The following is a 22770-nucleotide window of genomic DNA, read 5'->3' on the forward strand; positions in this document are numbered from 1 at the left end:
TCTTAGGGGGCTACACTTAGTGGGACCAGGAGACCCCTGATCCTCCATCAGGGCAAGAAAGCAGATTAAAATCCGTGATGGCAGATGAAAGTTTTACATGGCTTCTTGTCTTCATCCTCTCATATTCCAGCACTGTTATCAACCATGGAAAAGGCTGTTTTGTTTTGGGATTGACACATGACCCTAAGCCATCTTGAGATGATTTTAATACATGGCTTTGTCTTGATCTCTCTTATTCTATGGGAAAAGAAGCTTCAGTGAGGTTTCTATCAGTTTATAAGAACATTCTAATGCCTATCAATAATTCTATGCTCTTTTAAAGGCCATGGGAGTTACAGGATGAAAAGATTCATCCTGCCTTCTGGGGGACCACAGTCAGTTTGGAGGATGTATTATACTCACTAAATAGGGAATACGCAACAACACTAATGAAAAGTGTTAAGCAGAGAAAATTAAATAAGATGCTCAGATTAAAAAAAGATGTTCAGATAATAGGTAACTGATAGTATTTGAATCACTGAAGACACCATCAAGGAACAGAATTACACTTTATTGTCTCAGAGGAGGAGAGCCTTTCTTGCAGCGAAAAGAGAAACGATACTTACGAGGCACACAGGAGCCAAACTTGTCGGGGAATTCAGATATCAAGTCGTCATTGATCCGATCCTTCATGGGGCCCAGGATAATCACTGGCCGGGTATAGTTTACTGCAGAGAGGGAAGGGAAGATGCAAATGAGGGGGAAAGACATGGACAGGACCGCACAACTGCTCTGCTCAGGTGAATCTTAAGGCGAAATTACCAAACAGAACTGCTGAGGGCTTTACATCATTGTGTAAATTGCCCGTACAGCCTGGCAGGAGAAATTGGTGTTTAACACTCGGTTCGGAGGGCTTTTGCTTACTCTTAGGTTATGCCTACACAATGTCAAAACAACTACTGAATTTAGTCAATTGCATGGGAGAAAAAGATTCCAAAGTAGCTCTCTGGCCATTGTTTAGATAATGACTTTAAGAAGTAATTCTTAGCATAATGACACCTTATGTTTTTATAATTTGTTTTCCTCAGCTCAAAATGCTCCCGATCATAGCTCTGCTAGGGTTTTCCCAATTCTTTGTAATACGAAGGTAGAAGGAACTCTAAAGTCCATTTGGTACCATTCCTCCTCCAATTCTTGAATTTTCTCTGCAATATCCTAGTCCATAGCCATTAGCCTCTGTATAAAGGCCTCCCAGAAAAAGAAATGGAGCTGCCCAGAGGATGGCTTGTATCTTAGGACAGGTCTGCTGGAAAGACTTTCTCAATACTGAGCTGAGACATCGGTCTCCCAGGAGATTTTATCCATTTGTCCTGTAGGTGGGGCTGTTTAGTGATTCGAAGGTGCTCCTTCCACTCAGGACCACTCATCTGGAGGACTGTCCCTTCCTCCTGGGAGCTGCCCCTGTCCCTGGTTAGCAGGGAAGTTGTTCGTGCCAAAGAGAGAGCACAGTCTGGGCTGGGGACAGTTGGATATTAAGCACAGCTCATCCTCCTTAATCCTTCACTCTTTGGCTCCTCTAATGGTGTCACCTGATATGGCCTGGAAATCAGGAACCAGAGCATGCTGGGAAACTTACTTTCCTGCCTTGTGACAGGCTCATAAGAAAGAATGAAGTCTTCTTGCCCTCCTGAGAAGAGAAGAAAGGAAAATTACAGTGAACTAACAACCAGTCATATCCCACAGATCCCAGCCACAAGCCCTGCTCTGAAACACAGGAAACAGACACAGTTCAGGGTTCATTTTCCTTGCTTGCTCTCCTGGAGCCATTCCCTCCATCCTCATAAAACTCCAGCACTATGATAATATCAGGTTCTCGAAGATTATAACTATCAGTCATGATGGCCGACTAGCCACCTGCGGTTCCCCAGAGCAGTGACCTATGAGACTGCCTTCTGTCTGACACTGAGGAGTGGAGCTCCTATTACTTGCACTTAAAACGAGACCATTTAGTTCAAGTTCATCCAATAGTTTGCTCCTACATTATCAGAATTTCTGGACCTTTTATTTCATCTTCTATTTTATTTCCCAAAGAAGCATATTGGCCAAAAGCAAGTGTCTGCTTGGTTCATTTATGTGACAAGGACTCCATCAGCATAAACCTCAGGACACTGAAGATTTTATTCTACTGTTAATTCATCAGGAAAATGCTGGGTTGGTTCCAGAAGATAAAAAATTTGAGGAGGACCTTAAATCACTGATCAGAATGGCTATTAAATCTAGTCTACCACCTTTGGAAAGAGAACTGAGGAAGACAATGTAGTAAAAGTGTCAGGCCCTCCAGTGACATTTAACTACAAGCCTTCTGATTCACAAGGGGGCCTCAAGTCAACCGATTACCATGGCAAGTCAACTGGCTTTAGGCAATTATTTTTTCAAACATCTGTGTTACCCAGTAAATAAACTGGACACAAGATTAGCCAAGATCAGCTGTGAACCCGAGGATCTACTCCTTTCTTTGTATTAGGCCCAGGACTGACTGTGTTTTAGTAGGGTACTAGTTTGGGGATATTGCAAAGGACTTCCTGTCTGCTGTTCTACAGAGGAGTGCTATAGGAGGTAGTACTTCCTGAAACCACCAAAGGACAACACAACTTGTTGCTTTATCTGCTCATCCCCCTTGAAACACATTCCAACTGCCAATGTGCTCCTCCTTTAACAGCACCATGAAAGGTGAGTTAATTTCATAAAAGGAGTTAATATTACAGAGAGTTTTGATAATGACAACCAGTTTGGGGAAATTAGGCAATATGTGGATAAAGCGCTGAAGTACAGATGTCTTCCCTGCACCCGGGAGCTGGGATGGGGCAGGGTGAGAGTGTCTTACTTTTTCAAGCATGAGAAATGGCCCCAGGCCCAAGTCACATCTCTCCTCACCCTTAGGCAGGCTTACTCTGAGAATGGCACTGCTAGCTAAGCTACTTCCTCACGGCATAGAGAACAAGCCTTGATGGTCCTTCTCAGTGACATCTGCTCATGGCTCCTCCAAGAACATTCAGGGACTTTTCTACATCTGGGGTGTGGTATGTGAGGAGTTAGAGTCACAATTTTTTTTTAATTTGGGAAAATTTGATTCCCTTTTAATAAACTAAGCAGCTGAAATTTAGTCTAGGCCAAAAAATAATGAAGGTGATTGACTGCTAAGATCCACAGTTACCTAAAGCCTGAGATATGTAGAGGTCATAGGAACTCAGAAGGTAAGTGTAAAAATGGCAGGGGACAAAGCATAGCTTTAGGGCTAGGAACACGGCCAGTGAGTACTATAGTGTTTGACTGCAACTTCATGGGGAGAGCTTTATGGACTGACTAATACGTGAGAGGGGACTTCTGAGCACAGGATAACAAAGCTTTCAAACATAAGGAGATACTTACGCCTCTCTACTAGACTGGGGACCCCGTAGGCGAGGACTGGCTTTCATTTACCGTGATGTCCCCAGGGCTCAACCCAGAGAAAAATGTCAATGAATTTACATTCTGATTTTAGTGGTAGGAAATGGGATGAGTAATGAGGCCAAAGATAGGTTTTCCTTTGTGTTCCTGCCTGTAAGCTTTCACTTTGGAAAGTGTGGTTTTCTCTAAATAAATATAACACGTCATGTTCCCATAGGAATCTTTTCCCGATGTCCTTACAAATCATTCTGATGGGCTATTCTAAAGGCAAGCCTTAAATAAAATATTTGGTGACGGTATGTTTCATTCGTGATTCAGAAAACTAGGACAAAGCAACACAGCTTTGGTTAACTTTGTTGGAGAGTCCTGTAGTTCTTCTGTTTATCTGTTGCTTTTGGCTTTACTTCCTGACTTATAAAAGGCCCTGGTTCTTGTTCAGAGCAGGAAGACTGGCAGACGGCAGTGGCAGCATCCTTAGGTCAAGGCCCATCACACTTCTAAAGACCCTGGACAGTCAGGTACAGGGTTAGGAGTAGCTGACCTGCAGGGGAGTTGTGGTGGATGGGATTATGTCACAACTGTGATCTCAGCACCTTAAACCAATTTTTCCATTCATGTTTGGGAATGAAAAGCCCTATGGGTAATGGGAAGGAGACTAAGAGGAGGAGGGGAAAAAAAGCCTTAGCAATGAAGGTAAGATAATTCATGTCTGTATGGCTGTAAAGGGCTTTCACAACCATTGCTTTCTGTTTTATATAGTTATTTCTACTGAGGTAGATGCTCTGATGATCCCCACTTTCTGGATGAAGCAGCTGAGGCTCAAAGGTGTTAATGGGGCTTGTTGTTCTCAGTCAGGAAGTAGTGGGAGTCGAGATATAAAACCACATCTTTTTGGACTCCTCATTGAGTGGATGGCAAGAGATGGAGAATTTTCTGATGGGACTGGGACGTAGGGGCCAACCTTATCCATGTACAAAGAATGGGTGGGAGAGTCACTGGGAGGCCAGAAGAGGCTTCATCTGTAAACACCAGCTGTTGTTTTTTTTTTTTTAAATGCCGCTGTGTCATCTCCATACAGTCATCCTTAGTAGTTTTCCTATTTTTTGCTCAGGAGGTGTTGGCACTTAGAAATAACAGCTGACAAATAGGTACAAACTATTACTCGGTCTTATTCTGGCAAGGGCCCGGCTGGCAGTGGGAGAGTAGCACAGAGCGGGGCGCAGACAGCTGCAGCGGTGGGACAGTCAGCGGAGGCGTCTGCCCACAGTCTCCACGAGACCCTGTGGGTCTGAACTGGAAGCAAGTCACTAGAGGAGGGACACGGAGGGAGACCCTCACATGCCCGGATGATGGAGAAAAGCATTTTGGTGTTCTTTAGGAATTTTTGGAAACTAGAACAGAGAGAGGATGGAAGGGCAGTACATTCAATGTTCTAAATGTACCTCAAGGTTCTAAATGTACCTAAAAGTGCCTGCTTGGGACGATTCTTAAGAAGAAATTAGGTTCTTAGAGGCACGGAATGTTAGCTTTGGAGCTCACAGGGTTCCTAGATGGCGAGTACGTGGCACATGGTGTCCCTGCCCCATTCCCTGCCCTTGGGGGGCACCACAGATCGATCACTGCCCACATTACCGCTGGGCCTCGATCTGGCCTCGATACTTTTCAGTACAATTCTTCTGGCAGCTATCACCCATCGGTCAAAACCGGGATCTTGGTTCAAATCTGCTTGCCATCTGTGCTCGGACTCAAGCTGCTCAATTTACAAAGGAGAGGACTGAGGTTCAAAGATGATGAGTGATTTCTTCAAGGTCGCATAGTGGATTAGTGTTTCAGTGTCTCCACAGGATGTTCAGAAGATTAAATCCGTTAGTGTACATAGAACTCTTAAAGCCAGGCTTAGCACACAGTTAATGCTATATAAAGGTTTCTGCTTGTATTAATTTGATAGGTGGTATGAAAGAGTTGAAATGTACTGGGTAAAGCATGAGGCAGCTGGCATTACAAGCTGTCTGGAAGAGGGACAGTGTAGGGAATTCAGAAGCAGAATATCTCGGCGGGTCTTCCAGAATGCCCCTCTACTGTGCAGTCTCTTAAAGCTTTAGCTTCCTCATCCATAAAAGGGAGTGTTAACCTGAGACATATCTCAGTTTTGTTGCAGAAATCAAATAAGAGAAAATAGATAATGAGAAACTGCCTTATAAAGACTAAAGAACTAGAGGAAATACAAGGGCCATAATTGAAGACAGCAGAGAAAGGAGAAGAATATGGGCGTGACTTTGACAAATCCCGATGGAAAAGTATTGTGTCTCCTCTAATCAGCATTCAGTTCCACTCAGATCGCTCCTTCAAGGTCCATGTTTTGAAACTCTTACGTAACTGATGAACACCAATAGGTTATGGAGATAATCAGCAGTTCCCCGGTCCCCATCGTGATATAAAGAACTTTGTGAGCTTTGAGGAAGGCAGGTCTCAGCTGCCGACATTTGCAGTCTCCGTTATACCTATATGGTCTATTACTGTGTCCTAATACAAGGGCATCTGAAAGCTAGGATATTAAAACAGCCACAAGTACAAGCCTGTACTGTACGACTTTGTTGACAGACAGAAATCTGCAATTAGTCCTTAATTAAGATAGTTGTGAGGGGGTATTTCACATAATTATACAATGTGTGCTATAATTAACTGCAGTTTAGCTAGTGCTCGACTTGCTAGCTAGCTGGACTTTGAAATCCCGAGATGGTGCAGGAAAGGTCGGGGCTGTTTATTAGAAACTGACATTTGCGTAAGTGTGTGTGTGTGTGTGTGTGTGTGTGTGTCTATCTCAGGTAATGTATGAGGCTTTCAGTTAGGGTTGTCACAACACATATTTCCAAGATGCAGTGTGAATTGTGCCTCTGGAGCTATGAGACATAGTGCTCTGGGACTTTGCTCCTAAACACTGACCATTTTTTAAAGCACTGTGTCCCAGAGTGGACATGGAATGGTTCTAAGAGTAAAAAAAAACCAAAAAACATAACACCTGGACATCAGTGGGAAAAGGTCTTTTTAGTCTTTGCTTATACTGCTATCCACAAAACATAAAAGTTTGTTATAATTACAGCAAAACCCAGGAATGCAGTAGAAAACTATAGCCCATGTTGATTTCAAAATGGCAATTTTCTGGAAACCGCATCTTTTCCAAGTCTCTGGGCCTGCCTGGAAAGTTCCTTCTTTAACCTACTGAGCTGGCATGCCCCCTCAACGAAGCTCAGTGCAAAGGGCACTTCCTCTCTGAAATCATCTCTGAAGCCCCTACTAATCTTGAACCAGACTTTTTTCTTGGAAACTGCTACATGTTGTGCATTTTTGTTGTTGCTGCTGTTTATCGATACCTCTCCGCACTGTGTGTGTGCTGAGTTCTAGAGTTGGTTGAGGTTCATACTGGGTCTCATGGTGCCTTTGAAGAGAGCATGATATATGGTGCATGCTGAATGAATAAAGAAATATTCCTCTTTAATTCCTTGTATTTCCATCCTGGGGAGAGAAATATTTTTTCCTCTAAGCTATGACAAAGGCTGTTCTTGCTTTCATTCATTTGTAAAGCAAACAATCTGTGTGGTGATCGGTAACCTCAGATGAGACCCAAGCCGATGCTGATTACTGGACTCCACATTTGCTCTCGTAATATCATGGAGTCCAGTTCCAATTCTTCTCTTTCTTATAGATAATTCAAGGGGCTTGCAAGTGTTCCTTTTTTCACTCAGTAAGTATTTGTGTGTACCTCCTATTTGATAATGAAGAGTTATTGATGTCATCCTAGAACATCATTACCAAAAACCCTGTACACAGCTGAAAGCTTTGGCCCAGTTTTTCTAACTTAATGATTCTGGGAAGAACATTCCTACCCATGAAAGAGAAAAGAGGGGCCTCTGAAAAGGATTTCCAAAGGAAAAGGTAGTTCTTGTATATACTTTTCATAAAAAGCATTGAAAGAACAAGGTATGATGTTTCCCCTTTCTATACTTGTGTCTGCATGATAGAAGTACAATACTTACATCTGCATATCAAAGAAACTAGGGTTATTGGTCCCACAAAACTCAACAAAGTTCTTTTTTTCCTTATACTAAGTTGAGGTACCTCAGGTGTCAGGAAGGCAATCTTTGGTCACTTCTTCTTAGCCTGGTATCTCTTTGTTTTAAAATTAAATGAAGGGAAGGGGGAGGCAAGTGTTTTGCCAAGTTGGGATAATCATGAAATTATAAGAGTTGGAAGAATGCAAAAATGTGAAGGGTCATGCTGAGAAAAAGAACCCTCTGATTCCTGTCACCAAGACTTGTCATTCTTTTGAGGAAGAAAATTAGGTGGTTCTCATATTATTTGACTTATGGAGGGTATCTTGTTACATTTTTTTTTTTTTTCATTTCATTCTGTACTATGTTTCGTCTTCCTCCTCTGGCCCCTACCTTTCTCTGCACCTTTCTTCTTTTGTTCTTTTTTTTATTTGCTACCATTCTGAATCTATGAAGCCTTTCTCAAAATCCACATTGAATTTGTCATATTCCAAGAGTACCAGTTGGCACTCCACCACAAAAAAGGCATGGTTTTATAAAGTACCATGCTGTCATGGGAGAGCCAAAACAGAAACTCTTTTAGTTTTTAATTAATACGCTGCTTGAGGGGGGACAAAAATCCCAACCAATTTCTGGCATGGTGGCTGTGGGTCAATTGTATTTGGCCTGTACTTTTCTAATATCCTCAGTAATCACTTTTTGAGTAACCCATTTCACTAAGGAGGACAAATAACTAATACAGAAGTTGTAAGGATCCCCGTGGTAATATGTACCTATGATAGTCACCCAAACCCAGTAAGTAGGTGGTAAGAAACCACATGAATGCATCAAAAGGATGTGCTTGGTGTTTGGTGAACATTTTTAAACACTAAGCAAATGGCTTGAGGTGACCAAACAAAGATAAAGACCGGGAACAATTTTTAGTTACCTACCTTTTCAGAAAGTTAAGCTTTCTGATCTAAGATTTATTCACTTTACAAAAAAAAAAAAAAAAAAAGAAAAAGTGAGTTCCTTTACCATTAGAGGATGAAACTTTTTCATCACTTCCCAACCATGAGAAATATAAAGTTAGGTATATCATAGTATCTGCCTTTGAATATTAACCAAGGAGAGAAGAGATATAAAAGTTCACACTCCATTTGAAAGGAACACAGTTAATTTTGCAAGATTTCTCTTGGAAAGGGAAGCCGGCAACAGAAAGAAAAAGGCAAAATGAGAAGGAAAAGAAAACCGTGATGACTTTTCCACCACCCTGCAGGGAGTTTTAATTACTGTAGGGGTAGAATGTCCAAGTTCACCCAACTGAGCCTTCCTCCCACCTTCTCTGGGAGAACTGCATCACCAGGCCACAGCCAGCTGAAGCGGGAACTGTTTCTGGTTACCAGCAAGCCCGCTACTGCTTGCACTTAGCACAGAGGAGTCCACAGATGGCCCTAGTGTCTTTTGTATCTTTCCACATCACACGACAATTTCATGTCAAGCCATTTGCTTTGAATGAGGATGATCAAGGGCAGCAATTAAAACACAACCAGAGCAAAAACTGGCAATGACCACCACAGGCAATGGAGCAATCGCAAAGAAAAGAACCACAAACCAAAGCAGTAACTTACGGTAGCTACTTTCGCTATCGCTGGCATTAGAAGAGACATGTTCTGCAAGAACAGCACAGCAAATTAAAGAAATACCAAGCACTGGAGAGCAGCCAACGTGAAGGAATAACACTCATGCAAGGCTACTACAAGTGTAAGCGGGAGGCACGGGAGAGGCTGCGGAAGAGGTGGCATTAAGAAAACTCAGATACGGTACAAAAGATGAAAACTTTATCTCCACATTATAGGAAGCTACTACTTGATTGCTGGGTCTTCTTTTTAGCAAACAGGAAAGTACCTTTAATTGCAAAAAAAATACAGAACGTCAATCTAAGCACTTTTCTTTTCCTGCATACTTTGCTCCATTCACATGGGCCTAGTTTTCCAGTTTCGCGTGAGAAAGGTCCATCTGTCTCAGCTGGATGTTTCCTGACTCTAAGGTCAGAAGCTTCTGGTGTGTAGCCACTGTTGGCTTACAAGCTTTTTGTTTCTCTGTGTTAGCCTTTAGGGGTTTGGGGGAATACTGCATTTCAGATTGCCAGGTAGTCCCTGCGACCCGGTGAAAATTATTCCTATGTAAATACTTCTTAAACGAATTCTCAGGATAAAAAGGGACTGTTGGAAGATTTTTCCTGCTTCAGTGAATGAGGAGGAAAATTTTGAAGGAAGAAATGAGTTGCTGAAAAATGGTTTATGAATTAGTTCAGTATTTTCCGGATTTTATTTTAAGATTCTTGTACCCTGTATTAAGTTATAGAAGATACATTCATTATCGTATCAAATCCTTTATCTATCAGGTTAATTAAATGACTGATTTCTGAAGCTCATTAGCAATAACTTCAGGCTTTTAAAAAGTGGCAACTGTTGTTCATTTTTAGAAAAAGCAAAAGAATATAGAATACAATTCTCTAATAAAAAAAGTACTTTAAAATGCATTTCATATTATAGATTGCCACCAATTGGATGGATTAGTCTTTTTTTTTTCTCAAGCTTTCCTGAAATGTAATTGACAAATTATAATACTTTTAAAGTGAACAATGTGATGATGGGATACACGTATACATTGTGGAAGGATTCTCACAGAGTTAATGCATCCTGGAAGGATTAGTTTTAGAGAATGAAACTAAGGAAAATCAAAACAGGGGCTAAAATCACACTAATCATTTCTCTTTGTGTTGCTAATTTAGGCATGCATTTTACAAGTGCAGAGGGGCACTAGGGAAAGAACTGTGAATGACAGAAAGAACTGTGAAAGGGCAAATTTATTTTGTTGTTGAAAAAAAGTCAAGGTACACACCCAACAAAGGTGTATCTTCATATACATGATTATCCTAAGTACCCTGAATTGGAGATGACAGGGTTTGCTGCTGTTGTCCTAGCTGTCGTCTTTGTTGTTTTTTTTTTCACTTTTAAAATAACTGAGAATAAAGCTACACTATCTATGCATGTTTTACTTATCTTAGTATCAAGAAATTGTATCACAGAATTTTTCCATTGTGTAGGTAAAGAGAAATTGAAAACACCTTCCAGCCAAAGTCCAAATGATGGTTGACAATAGTGTTAATTGGCAAATAACTTTCCCTAGTGAAATCTATTCGATTTTTTAAGAAGCAAAACAAACATTTGCACATTCTGGATTTAAAAGGTCATCGCTCATATTTTTGACATTCTAATAGCAACTACTTTTCAGTGATGTTCATTTATCTACAATATATTAAAATGCTTCTCCTCCGCACCCCGCCCCCATTGAAAATCTAGAACCTGGTGGTACTGGGTGCCATCCAGATAACACTGAAATCAACACTTGAACTCCAGGCACTAATTCAAGAAAAATTTCATGACATATCCCACAGACAGACTCAAAGATAAAGTTTTCATCTTTAAAAAGATCAGTACTCTTAATCAGATTTTGTTTTCTATATCTATATCTAAAAAAAGTCCAAAATAACACTCTGAGGGATGAGGCATATCATTACACAGGGTTAAGTAACAGCTCTTGAAAACAAAGTCCAGCTCAATGCTATTTTGTTTTATACAAATGAAATGAACAGCTTCTAAAAATATTGCCCATAGCTATTAAATTAAAACAAAACAAACAAAAAAATGAGCATGTGATACAGTTGCAAAAGACACAAAACTGTTCTTATTTCATTGGTGCCTATACAATGGAGTTAGTGTTAAAGAAAGAAAAATCATAGCACAGTATATTAACACAGGATTATTAATTTTTATTGCTCAGTGCAATGAGACACAGACTAAAGGCATTAAAATTTAAAGGTTTAATATACCTTATTCTACAGTCTATACTACAAAATGAAGACCTGATTATGTAATGCAGCTAATAAGTGACTGATAGAAAAACATATTAATACATATCTAAAACGTTATCATACAAACGTTTCAAGCAGGATCACTGCAAGTCAGAAAGAAAAATCAATCATAGTTAATAACAAAGAATTATCCACGGAAGATCAAATAGCTTAATGTTTATTTTTTGAGAAGGCATGTTCCCTTTGACAATAAAATAGCTCCTTTACTACTAGCAAATTATGACCCAATTACGGATGTCGGCAAGGTCATTAAATATTTCTGGCTACCAAGGCAGAAGAAAGGATGTAAAGTACATTTCTGCTTTCTTGTTCTAGAACATTTAGCTCACCCTTTCTTTCAACATGGCTTCTTGCTCTCTGGGAGGTGTTAGGCGGTAAGAGCAAGGGATGCCGTGGTTGGCATCGTGACCATGTTGGCCACATCGTGTGGTCAGAAAGGGAAGGTGTGAACTGCAACTTAAGTTACAGTGCCTGACACACTTGGCTTTTAAATGCTGACATGCAGAACAAAACAGCTGAAATTACTCTGTAGGAGCATTCACAGCTAGGTAACATAAAACTCGTATCTTGTGCATGCTAGGAGTGAAAGGCCCTCAAGAAAAGGAACAAAAGCCAAACTCAAAAGGAAAGGAAAAGAAAAGAAAAGTTATAGTGACCATTCCTGGGAACTTACTCAGAGTCTTTGTTCCATAACCGTCGTCACCTAATCCGGGGATGTCCTGCATGGAAGTCCCCAGAGAGAGCAATGAGAGAGGAAGAACAGCCACGGAAGAGGAAGGAAGAAGTCAGTGGAGTTGAAATGGATACTACCATGACAGACCATGTTGCCTAAGCAATCTGGATCCCACTCTTTCTTCTTTTGAAACAACTTTCACCCAAACTCCCTGGGCTGAGACACAAAGATTTGTAAAGCAACTCAAAAGATGGTGAGTTTAAGAAAAAAAAAAATCAGAAGATTGTTAGAGAAAAAGAAGAAGATTCACCAAATGCCATTTTTGCCCGCTGTTAATGTTGCCACAGAAATGTACCACTCAGAGCAATGCTCCACTCCCAAGTTTTAAGACAAATTCTTCGATTTAGCATCCACCAATGCAAGCTCACTGCAAAGTAAGTATTTAATATTTGCTGGGAGGGAAGGTGTAAACACAGGGCTAGTAATCAATACAGACAATTTGATTGCTCTCAATGAGCTAGAATTCAAAAACACATGTGGCAATGGAACTCAGTATTTCTGTTCAGAAAAGAATTTGTCTCAAGCCCTCAAGAGCTGTAGGACAGAAAAGGCAAACCAGACCCAGCCCTGGTCACAGAAAAATGCTGCCTGGAAGCAAAGTCCCAGCTTCCTGAAGTCCCCCTCCAATGCATCCTGCAAAGAAGAGCCGCATCAAGGGAAGGATCCAGACTGCCGCCAAACACTGGTCACAGTAGTAAGCCCTGACCTGCCTGCCTACCGTGTTTGTTTGCCTAGGCGTGTGGCGTGGGGGAGCCTACATCATGCGTGTTGCCCGTGAAGAATTTTTTTCTCTGGTGTTGCATGTGACATTCTCTTCGAGAATCTACTTACGTTCAGGATCACTGGTTTCCTGCTCACTCTGCTCCTTGTTCTTGTAGAATGGGAATTTTCGTGAAAAGATGAAGCTCTTTTTACGCTTGTCATTGAATGACTGTGAAGGAGAAAAGGCATGGGGCAAAAACAGGGGACGTCTAATTGTTGTCACACTCATGCTGACAAAACAACTAGTTTGTAAAAGCAGAGAGAGCTGTAGTGACGCAAGTGGATAGTCTAAAGAGGTGCCAGAGGCTCCCTGAAGGCAGATTTTATTTTCAAGGAGTGTAAATTCTGAAAGATGACTCCTTGGGAAAAATGCCTCTTAATGAAAAGACTGGTTGCCGGTAAATGATGATGGAGGAAAGGAGTCTTAACTTGGAAGCGGAAGACCCAGACACTCTGTCCTGGCTCTACAACTTGCTAGTCCATCATCTTAGACAGGTAACTGAATCTCTCTGACCCTCAGTATCTTCTTCATCTGTATAATGGAGGATAATGATAGCAACTCTTAGGGTGTGAGACTGAGGTGAGGCAGGATCAACATAACATGCTATACAAATGTCATCTTTATCGTCATCATTGTTATCAGGTAGGGAAGACTTTCTTAGAGATACTAGACACATCAGTGCCTGGATGTCATTTTTAGTAAGTTGAATGTGAGTTGCTTTGGCTTGGATTTAATTTAAAACACACAGAGAAGTGTGTAGGTTTATGATATATGATATTTATAATATCACACACAGATCTATAAAAATCATTCCTACAAAAGAGATTTTAAAAACACATGTGCCCCACATCATCATCTTGGAAACAGGGCCAGAGGCACAGAGAGTTTGAGTCCCTTGCTAATATCACAGGACTAGTTGGTGACAGCTGGGACACTGTCAACCCAAATCTGATATTAAAAGATACTAACTTGATACTCAAGCAAGGGAGAAATAATGGTTACTTGCCTATATTCTGACATGATAAAAAATACTGTAAGAAGGACTGTCCTTAAAAATGTAAACCACTTCATTAGGTTAAATGAGGCTTAATTAAAAGTAACACAGATATACATAATATAAGACATATATTAGAACTTATTAATTTGCTTGCCCAGAAGACTCCTTAAGAAAATTTCATTTATTCCCACTGTTGCTGTTATGTAAATGCTGTGGGGTTCTTCTTTGGGAAATGAATTCACAGTCATTTTATAAGCCACAGGCTCTGCAAGTCTTAATAATTTCATATTCACATAACATTTAAAAAATGTTTCACCAGCTTGATTACCATACTTATTTGACTGGCTCTGAGACTCTCCAAAGAGCAAGAGTTGTTACCATGTAGGTATTAAAATGAATGTGCCAAAGACTTTGAAGGTAATTTGACAAGGGGTGTTCCGAAACAGTTTTAGCAATGGCAACTGAGAGGAATAAATGTAGGGCCAGCATGGTGACTATTTGGAAGGAAAAGCCCTTGTTCAGATGTATGTATTTTATCCACTGGAGGGAATCAGTGGCATGCCTTATGGTTTTGAAGCTTGACTAAATAGTGTATATAACTTAGTTTTTTTGCATACTCATGTGCTTTCTATCAGATATCCATTTTGATAGTCATGTTTATGTAGGAAACACTAAAGTGCTAAAATGTTGGTGCTGTCATTCAGTAATTTATTACTTTTTTGGGGTGCCAGGAACTTCACCAAATCAGTGGAGCTTAATTTTTATGTCCCATTAAGAAAGCTTGAAGAAAAAAATAATTAAGTCAAATATTTAATAATTTTTGAAATTAGGAAACATATTTTATATGTAACATGTCAAGTATTAGATATACATCCTCAGGGTAAAAAGGAATATTACTTGAGGATTTATGACTCCACTGACAGCACTTATGCACAATATAGTTTTGTCAGAACTTGTCATTGAGGATTTGTGTCCAGAGACAAGGCTGGGAACTGCCCCCCAAGTTTTCCCAGCTAAAAAATGATGTCATTAAAGGAACATTAAATATTCTTGCATCACTCCAGTTTCATGCCACTTTTACTTTTCAAGCATATTTAAACTTCAGTAACTGAAAATAAAAGAAAAAATTATGTAAGAATTAATGACATGTGTATTGCAAGATATGTTAGACATTTAACTTCAACATCATGGATGACTTGTCATGCAAAAAAAAAAAAAAAGACAAATTCTCATGCAAATACGAAACAGTGCCCAAAGGAGGAAAGCCTGGGGTTAAAATGTAGACACAGATGGACAGTGTGGAGGTGTCTCAGGGCCAAAATGGGGGCACATGCAAACCACATCATTTAACTTGTCTCATGGGGTCAAAGGAAAATGAATATGTGTTGTCTGTGATTAACTCCTTTTTCATTTCAAAGCAAGGACTGTAACGTGTTAACATTTCCCAAGTATGAGAATGTTGTGTGTCATGACTCATCTGATTGGGATATAATAATATTTAGCATCACATCTTTAAAAGAACAGAAAAATACATAATAATTGCTCAAAATAAAATTATCTAATTTATGTCTTATTCCCCAAACTCATTCTGTATTGGAATGAAAGAGAAGGTAATAGAATCATTGGTGGTTAAATGGCCTTACATTCATGGGCACAAAACCAAATCACAACTTTCATTCACACTCACAGACTTAAAAGTCACACATTACGGGTCTTAGCTAAACATTTCAAATGTAAGAAGTTATAGGTGGTTTATAATGCTCTAACGCTAGTCTATTTTTTTATTAGACATGTATAATACCATTATATGAGCTTTCTGTTGCTGGTAATTTTTTTTTTTAATTTAAAAAAGGAGAATCTGTTATATGAGTGTTAGGTGAAAATAATAAATTAGCACTTTTTATAGAACACATGGCTCTCAAGCAACTGAAGGCTGGTTTACAGCTTCGTTAATCATACTTGATCAATGCTATTTTTTCCTCTACACTGCTGTGTCTTACTTGGATCTCCATCTAATGCTCTCATGGCAGGAAACTTCTCTGAATAGAGACTTTGAAAATACCAATCACGTGTAGCAAGTGGCAAGTTGGCATATGTAAGGATTCCATTTTAGAATTTGACCTGAATCACTGAGTTCTTATGAACAAAAGTGATGCAACAACCGTTTCCTGAGCACTTATTATGTGCCAGGCTTGGTGCTAAAAGCTGTACATGTGCTAATCTCCACACTAACTTCAGGAGGTTGTTATCATCATTATTCCCATGTTATAGATGAGGAAACTAAAGTTATAAATCTTCTGTTCCTTGTCCAGAGTCACGTAAATGAGACTAAAGTCAGGATTTGAATGAAACTAGTAATTACTGGTTGAAGATATTGTTGCTCTTTTGAGCAAGAAAAGCTTCTGCAAGCCAAGCGTGTTTCAAATTTATATTTAAAATTATTAGCACTTGACTTGCATGATGCCATAATCTGTCATCATTCCTACAGCTTCACTGTTTGGCAGTTATTTATTTAAGCCATCAGAAGTTATTGGATTCAACAATATTTTTGTGGGTTATCTTGTTACAATTTTTTTGATACCCACTCATGTTTTTGAGGGGTCTATTCTATTCTTATTGATAATATAAAAAATAAGGTAAAAAGAATTTCAGTGGGACTAGCTCTGAATGGCAATTAAAAGGGAGACAAAGTAGATTAGTGGTTGGTTAGGGTTGGGGATAGGGCATACAGAGAGTGGGAAGTGACAGCTGATGAGTATGATGTTAGTTTTAGGGAAGATGCAATGTTCTAAAATTAGACTGTGGTGATGATTGCATAACCCTTGAATATACTAAAAAACACTGAATTGTACACTTTAAGTGAGTGAATTGTATACTATGTGAATTATCTCTCAATAAAGTTATTTAAAAAATGGAACCTCTCCCCCACCCCTACACCATAGGATGGGAGGAAACAAACACAGCATGTTTTACATTTTACTTGGAGCAAATACTTTTTATCTTGAATTGAATGAGTTGAAAACACCCTCCCCAACCCCTGCAATCAATCAGATACACATGCCTTGTTTATCTGGTTCTGCTGTTCCTCTGTTAAATGAATACCTTTCATGTTGTGACAGACATTAGAACACCCATACCAGGAGTCAGCATATTATCACTGTCACTCAAAAAAATCTCCAAGTTGTTAGGTCAAGTGGCATGAAACTGCTGAGCTTGACCCTAAGTTGTAATGACATTGCTGAACTGGCTTAAGATAATACATGCTTCATGAAGAAAGAAAGGAAACAAAACAAAAAACTCCAATTGCTGCTTCTTTCACTTGAATCCCATGCTCTTAAAGACACATTAGTGAATTGATGTATTTTTGTCTTTTTCATGCAGAAAACTTTAAAACTAGGGGTATGTTTCAGTTTCTCTTCTCATATTCCTGTTCAAAATGTTCAAATCTCAAATGTTTCCTAGCTCTAAAATGTCACCTTCGTGATATGAACATTCCCTGGGAAGAATTTAGATTTAAATTTGTACTGAGCCCAGATAACGCAATTTTTGTGGCCTTCTTATCTTTCATAAATGCCTCTTTCCTCTTAATTTATTCTTATCCCATCTCCTCTAAGATAATTGTATTCCCCCTGGAAAGTTGTTACTATAAATTTGGGCCATCACTTTGTATTATACGTACCTTGTTTTTGTACAGAAAAGAGATTTTTATAACAAGAGAGGGTCAAGAACAAGTAAGAAATAAATAAAGAGATTGTTAAAGGAAAGACAAGAGTTGGCTTGAGATACATTTGTTCCCAGAAATGTCTCTATATGGATGTGTATATACAAATGTGTGTCTAGAACATCATCCAATTCAAAAAGGGCTCCATTTGCAACCCTAATGAATCAATGGATCTCGGCATTGAGCACCAATAGCTGGTAATATCACACACACAAAAAAGACAATCAGGTGATATATACTTCCTGATGGGAGAATAAAATATTACTATAGGAGTAGTTCTCTAAACCTCTATTTTCAAAAGAAAAGAACACAAAAAAAAAATCCTTTTCTCCAGTGAATCTGAATATAATTAAACCTTTCATCCAACAAAGAGTTTATAGAAATAGAGAAACATAATAAATTATACTCTAAGGAAAATCTGGAGCAAACTCTAGGACAAATGACCTGGTTTTTTAAATATAAAAATTGAAAGAAAACAAAAAAAAGAATGGAGGGAAAACATAAGAATCAGAAGAGATTTAGGATGGATCAACCAATTACAATAAATTTCACTTCTGGTTTAAATAAATTGTAAAACAAAACCAAATGACAAAAAAGCATTTATGGTATTTATGAGTCAATTTGAGACCTGAAAAATAACCCAGAATGTTTGTAATTCAGTAATTGCTAATTTTTACCTGTGATAAGGGCATTGTGGTCAAGCCACATTGAAATAGTTACAGTTGAAATGACCTGACACACTTGATTTGCTTCAGAAAATATGAAAGGAACATAATACTATGACTACCCTCAGAATCTATTCTAAAGATAGAATTATGCAGAAATCTTGAAATTTACTTAGCAGGTTTATTGTTAGTTGAATTCTGAAACCATTTGGTATATGAGTAATGAGCAAATGAGTAAACACATGGATGTTGCTGGGAAGTGGGGTTGTCACTGTGAAAGAAGAGAGAGCTACAAATGTGGATGGGGGAAGGACAGGAAAAATCTTATGATGGTGAATAGTAATTAAAGGCATCCAACATAAAGTTAAGGTTTTCTAAAAAACTTTATTTCCTCTCTGTGTTCACTAAAGGAGCCTAGATGTACTGATACCCCAGGAGCAAAAAGCATACCTGGTACTCAGATTTTGTTTTCTAAATACCATTTTCTGCAAAAAAGGAACTAGTGTTTTTTTAAGAAATGGCTCATTTCATCAGCAGGGAAAGTACAAGGTGAATCTGGAAAGTAGGAAGTACTAATCATAAACACAAAAACAATGCAAAGCTTAAAAAACCTAAAACTATTTGTGGCATGGCAAAAGGACACCAAAGTCAGTTTAAAAGAGATCACACCAGCCAGATCTAGATCATTTGAATATTGAAATGAATAATGGTAGTAACTGAGTATAACACCCTGAATTAAAAAAGAAAATCATGAGTCCAGGCAGATTACCAAAACTACCTAAATTAAGTAATAAAAAATGAGAAGGAAGAGAAAGTTCTTTGTTTTAATAGAATGACAACTATAGGAGTAGTAAAGCCAGAAAATCAATCATTTTTTAGCTACCACAGTAATAATCAATTCAGGCAAGAATCCTCAGTGGGTGCTAAGACTACTGATTGAAAGTTTGTTGGGGAACATGATATTTATCTCCTCCCATATTATTTAATTATTAAAAAGGTGAGTAAAGCCACCTTTCTGGTGGAGTTATCTGGCAGGGAAACCTTAACCAAGCGATCAAATTTAGCATCACTGAACAGTGGGATAACCTGACACCATGTGCCTCCTGGAAAGCACTGAGAAGTATACAATATTGCTGATATGGTATTTCTGCCAAAAATGTATTAGATGAAACTAACCATGAATAAGTAATCAGAAAAACTAAAATTAAGAGACAGCCTCTTAAAATGCCAATGTCTTGAAAAACAAAAAAGTTAAAGAACCATACTAGATCAAAGGAGATTAAGGAAGTGTGGTCCTGGATTAAATTTTGGATCATAACAAAAGAAAGATTGTAATTTTACAAATATGCCTCATATATCTCATACATATATATACACATCATACATATGAGAATATGCACAATAAGACTGACAAGATTTGATAGCTATTGAAGCTGAGTAATGTGTATAAAAGTTCATAATTATATTCCTTCCATATATTTTATGTTTGAAATTTTTTGTAATAACTTGTACCATACACCAAAATTTTCTAGAGATGAATTGCAGAGCCAATTCTAAAAGCTTAAACCATAAGATTTCTAGAAGAAAATATAGAATATATTTGTAATCTGAAATAGGCAAATATTTCTTGGAAAGAACATAAAAGAACAAATGGTAAGTTGGAAAATTGGATTTCATCATAGTTAAAAACTTTTGCTCTTCAAAAGAGGTCATTAAGAAAGTGAAAACACAATCCACAAACTAGAAAACAATATAAAACATATGCTTGATACAGGATTTTTATTTAGAATATTTAAAAACTTCTACAATTGAACAATAAAAAGAAAAACCATCCAATAAAAAAATGGGCAAAAGACCTGATTGTATACTTAACGTGAGATAGACAAACGGTCAAAAATCATATGAAAAATATCATTAGTCATCAGAGAAAAGCAAATTGAAGCCAAATGCAAGATACTATCACAATACCCACCAGAGTGGATAAAATTAAAAAGACTAACCATAATAGGTGTTGGTAAGGATGTGAAGCAATGAGAACTCTCACAGAAATTGTTGGGATTGTAAAATGGTATAGCCACTTTGAAAAATAGTTTGGCACTTTCCTGTAAAGTTAATCACACAGCTAACCTTTGATTCAGAAATTTAGCCTTAGATATTTACTCAAGAGAAAAACACATGCCACAAAAAGGCATGTACAAGAATATTTATAATGACCCCAAACAAGAATCAACCCTAATGTCCATCAACAGGTGAAGTCATAAGCTGTTGTATACGGATACACACAATATATTGTTATTGTTATTCAGCAATAAAAAGAACTGAACTACTTTGCCAATAAGAAACAACACCGTGGATAAATCTCAAGAGCATTCTGTGGAGTGTTAGAAGGCAGATACAGAAGAATACTTATGGATGACTTCAATCATAAGAAGTCCCCGAACAGGAAAAACTAAGCCATGGTGGTGGAAATCAAGTCAGTAGTTGAGGAATTATTGTTGTTAGAACATGACCCTTTCCCCAAATAAATTTTTAACTTAGGCTACTCTCTTAAATATATATAGGTATATCTTCTACATCTTGATTCAGGTGGTGGTTATAGGAACGCTTTCCTCTTTGCCCATCTCATGAATAACTGGATACATCTTTAAGGTTGTGTTCAGATGTTCTACCATGGCTGTCATAGTGAATGCCACTCATTTTTGTATATTTCTCTCCTACTACATTATGATCTCAGAGCAGGAACCGTATCATTTTCATTTTTGTATCCCCAGGATCTAGAGCATGGTAGGTACTCAATAAATATTCATCAAATGAAGGCATGAACCAAAGTTTTGAGTGACGATTCCTATTGGTAACATGGGGAGAAACTTCTGGCAAAAAGAAGGAGAAAGAGGAGGAGGAGGAGGAGCGGGAGGAATTAACAAACATCTGGAGAAAGTGGGAGAAGTAATGGAAGAATAAGACCATCGCCAAATGAGTGATATTTGAATTTATTGCTTTTCTCTGCAGTTATTATCTCTTATAATTTGTTTTTCTCATGAATCTTATCTCATAATTCTATGCTCTATAATCTGATTTAATTTTAGTTGCTGTTTATTACTAGTAATAAAAATGTGGTGGCTCAGCTATTTGCTTGTATGCATTTTTGCATAGTATCACATTTTTAGCTCTATGGTCCATAATTGCATAAATAGAAAGTTTGAATGATTTTTAGAAGTATTAACGCCTTCAGTAAAATTACCGTTTCATTTTCCTTTTCTAACTTTTTTTCCTAATTAAGTTTTATTCCCTTTCCTAACTAATAGGCTAGTTTGTTAAAAATACTTTTTCTATTAGCAAATGAAGCATGTCTCTTTTAGGGAAGATTTAAAAGGAAACAGGAAAAAAGTTACTTGTCATCTCATTGTGAGAGACAATAACACTAAAATGCATTTGTTTCTTTGCTTTTGAACAAATTATTCTGTTTAAATTTAGTTGTATCATATGGTCTATAGAATTTTAATTTTTTTTTTTTTACTACTGTACATATAACAAAGTCTCATGGGAAAATATTTTGAAGTTTAGCTGTGTAACCTTAGAAATGCTGTTTAATCTCTGGGCCTCAGTTCTGAGTATTTATATGTGATAATGTGATAAGCTCTTATTATAGGGCCTGACACTTAGTAAAACTCACTAAATGGGATTATTTTAAAGAGGACAGAAACACCTTCCCATATCATAAGGGAGTCTTCAGAAGCATCAGCTTTAATGAATGCAAAACAATGGAAAGAAATCAGAAATTAACAACAAAAAGAAATTTAGGAAATCACCAAACAGATGCAAATTTAAAAAACAAAAAAACAAAAAACAAAAAAACCCAACAACACTCTCTTAACTAGCCAATGGGTCAAGAAAGAAATTTCAAGAGAACAAGAAAATACTTTTAAATGAATGAGAATAAAGATACAATCTACCTAAATTTATGGGATACAGCTAAAGCAGTGCTTGGAAGGAAATTTACAGCTAAAAAATGGTTACATTAAAAAATATCTGAAATAAAAGATCTTATCTTTGGGATGCCTGGGTGGCTCAGTGGGTTAAGCCTCTACCTTTCACTCAGGACTGGCTAAGAAAAAAGGAGAGAATCATTACTGATCAGGAATGAAAGGGACATTATTACTGACCTTACAGATATAAAAAAAAAGTTATAAGGGAATACAATGAACATCCGTATGCCAATAAATTGGGTAATTTAGATGAAATGGACAAATTTCTATAAAGACACTACCAAAACTGACTCAAGAATAAAAATAACTCTGGAGTGCCTGGGTGGCTCAGTTGGCTGAGCGACTAACTTCGGCTCGGGTCATGATTCCAGAGTCCTAGGATCGAGCCCCGCATTGGGCTCCCTGCTTAGCGGGGGGCCTGCTTCTCTTTCTTCCTCTGCCTGCTGCTCTGCTTACTTGTGCTCTCTTTCTATCTCTCTGTCAAATAAATAAATAAAATCTTTTAAAAAAA

The 22770-nt window shown here is 38.1% G+C and overlaps 1 protein-coding gene across 15 annotated transcripts in view; it reads right to left on the reverse strand.

The window, feature by feature from the left end:
• DLG2 (discs large MAGUK scaffold protein 2) overlaps positions 1-22770 on the reverse strand; it is a 1573258-nt gene that overhangs the window by 16294 nt on the left and 1534194 nt on the right. For 9 of the 15 annotated variants that reach the window (XM_046015622.1, XM_046015628.1, XM_046015626.1 and 6 more), the window contains 3 exons: positions 12959-13058; positions 1616-1666; positions 606-707 (listed from right to left, as the gene is read on the reverse strand). In XM_046015622.1, the coding sequence (XP_045871578.1) occupies positions 606-707; positions 1616-1666; positions 12959-13058 (253 nt within the window). Of the gene's footprint in view, positions 1-605; positions 708-1615; positions 1667-9085; positions 9128-12067; positions 12114-12958; positions 13059-22770 lie in introns of all 15 variants that reach the window. The other 6 variants (XM_046015625.1, XM_046015635.1, XM_046015632.1 and 3 more) reach the window with 2 other exon arrangements.

Source organism: Meles meles, chromosome 8 (assembly GCF_922984935.1).
Source record: "Meles meles chromosome 8, mMelMel3.1 paternal haplotype, whole genome shotgun sequence".
Taxonomy (NCBI): Eukaryota; Metazoa; Chordata; class Mammalia; order Carnivora; family Mustelidae; genus Meles; species Meles meles.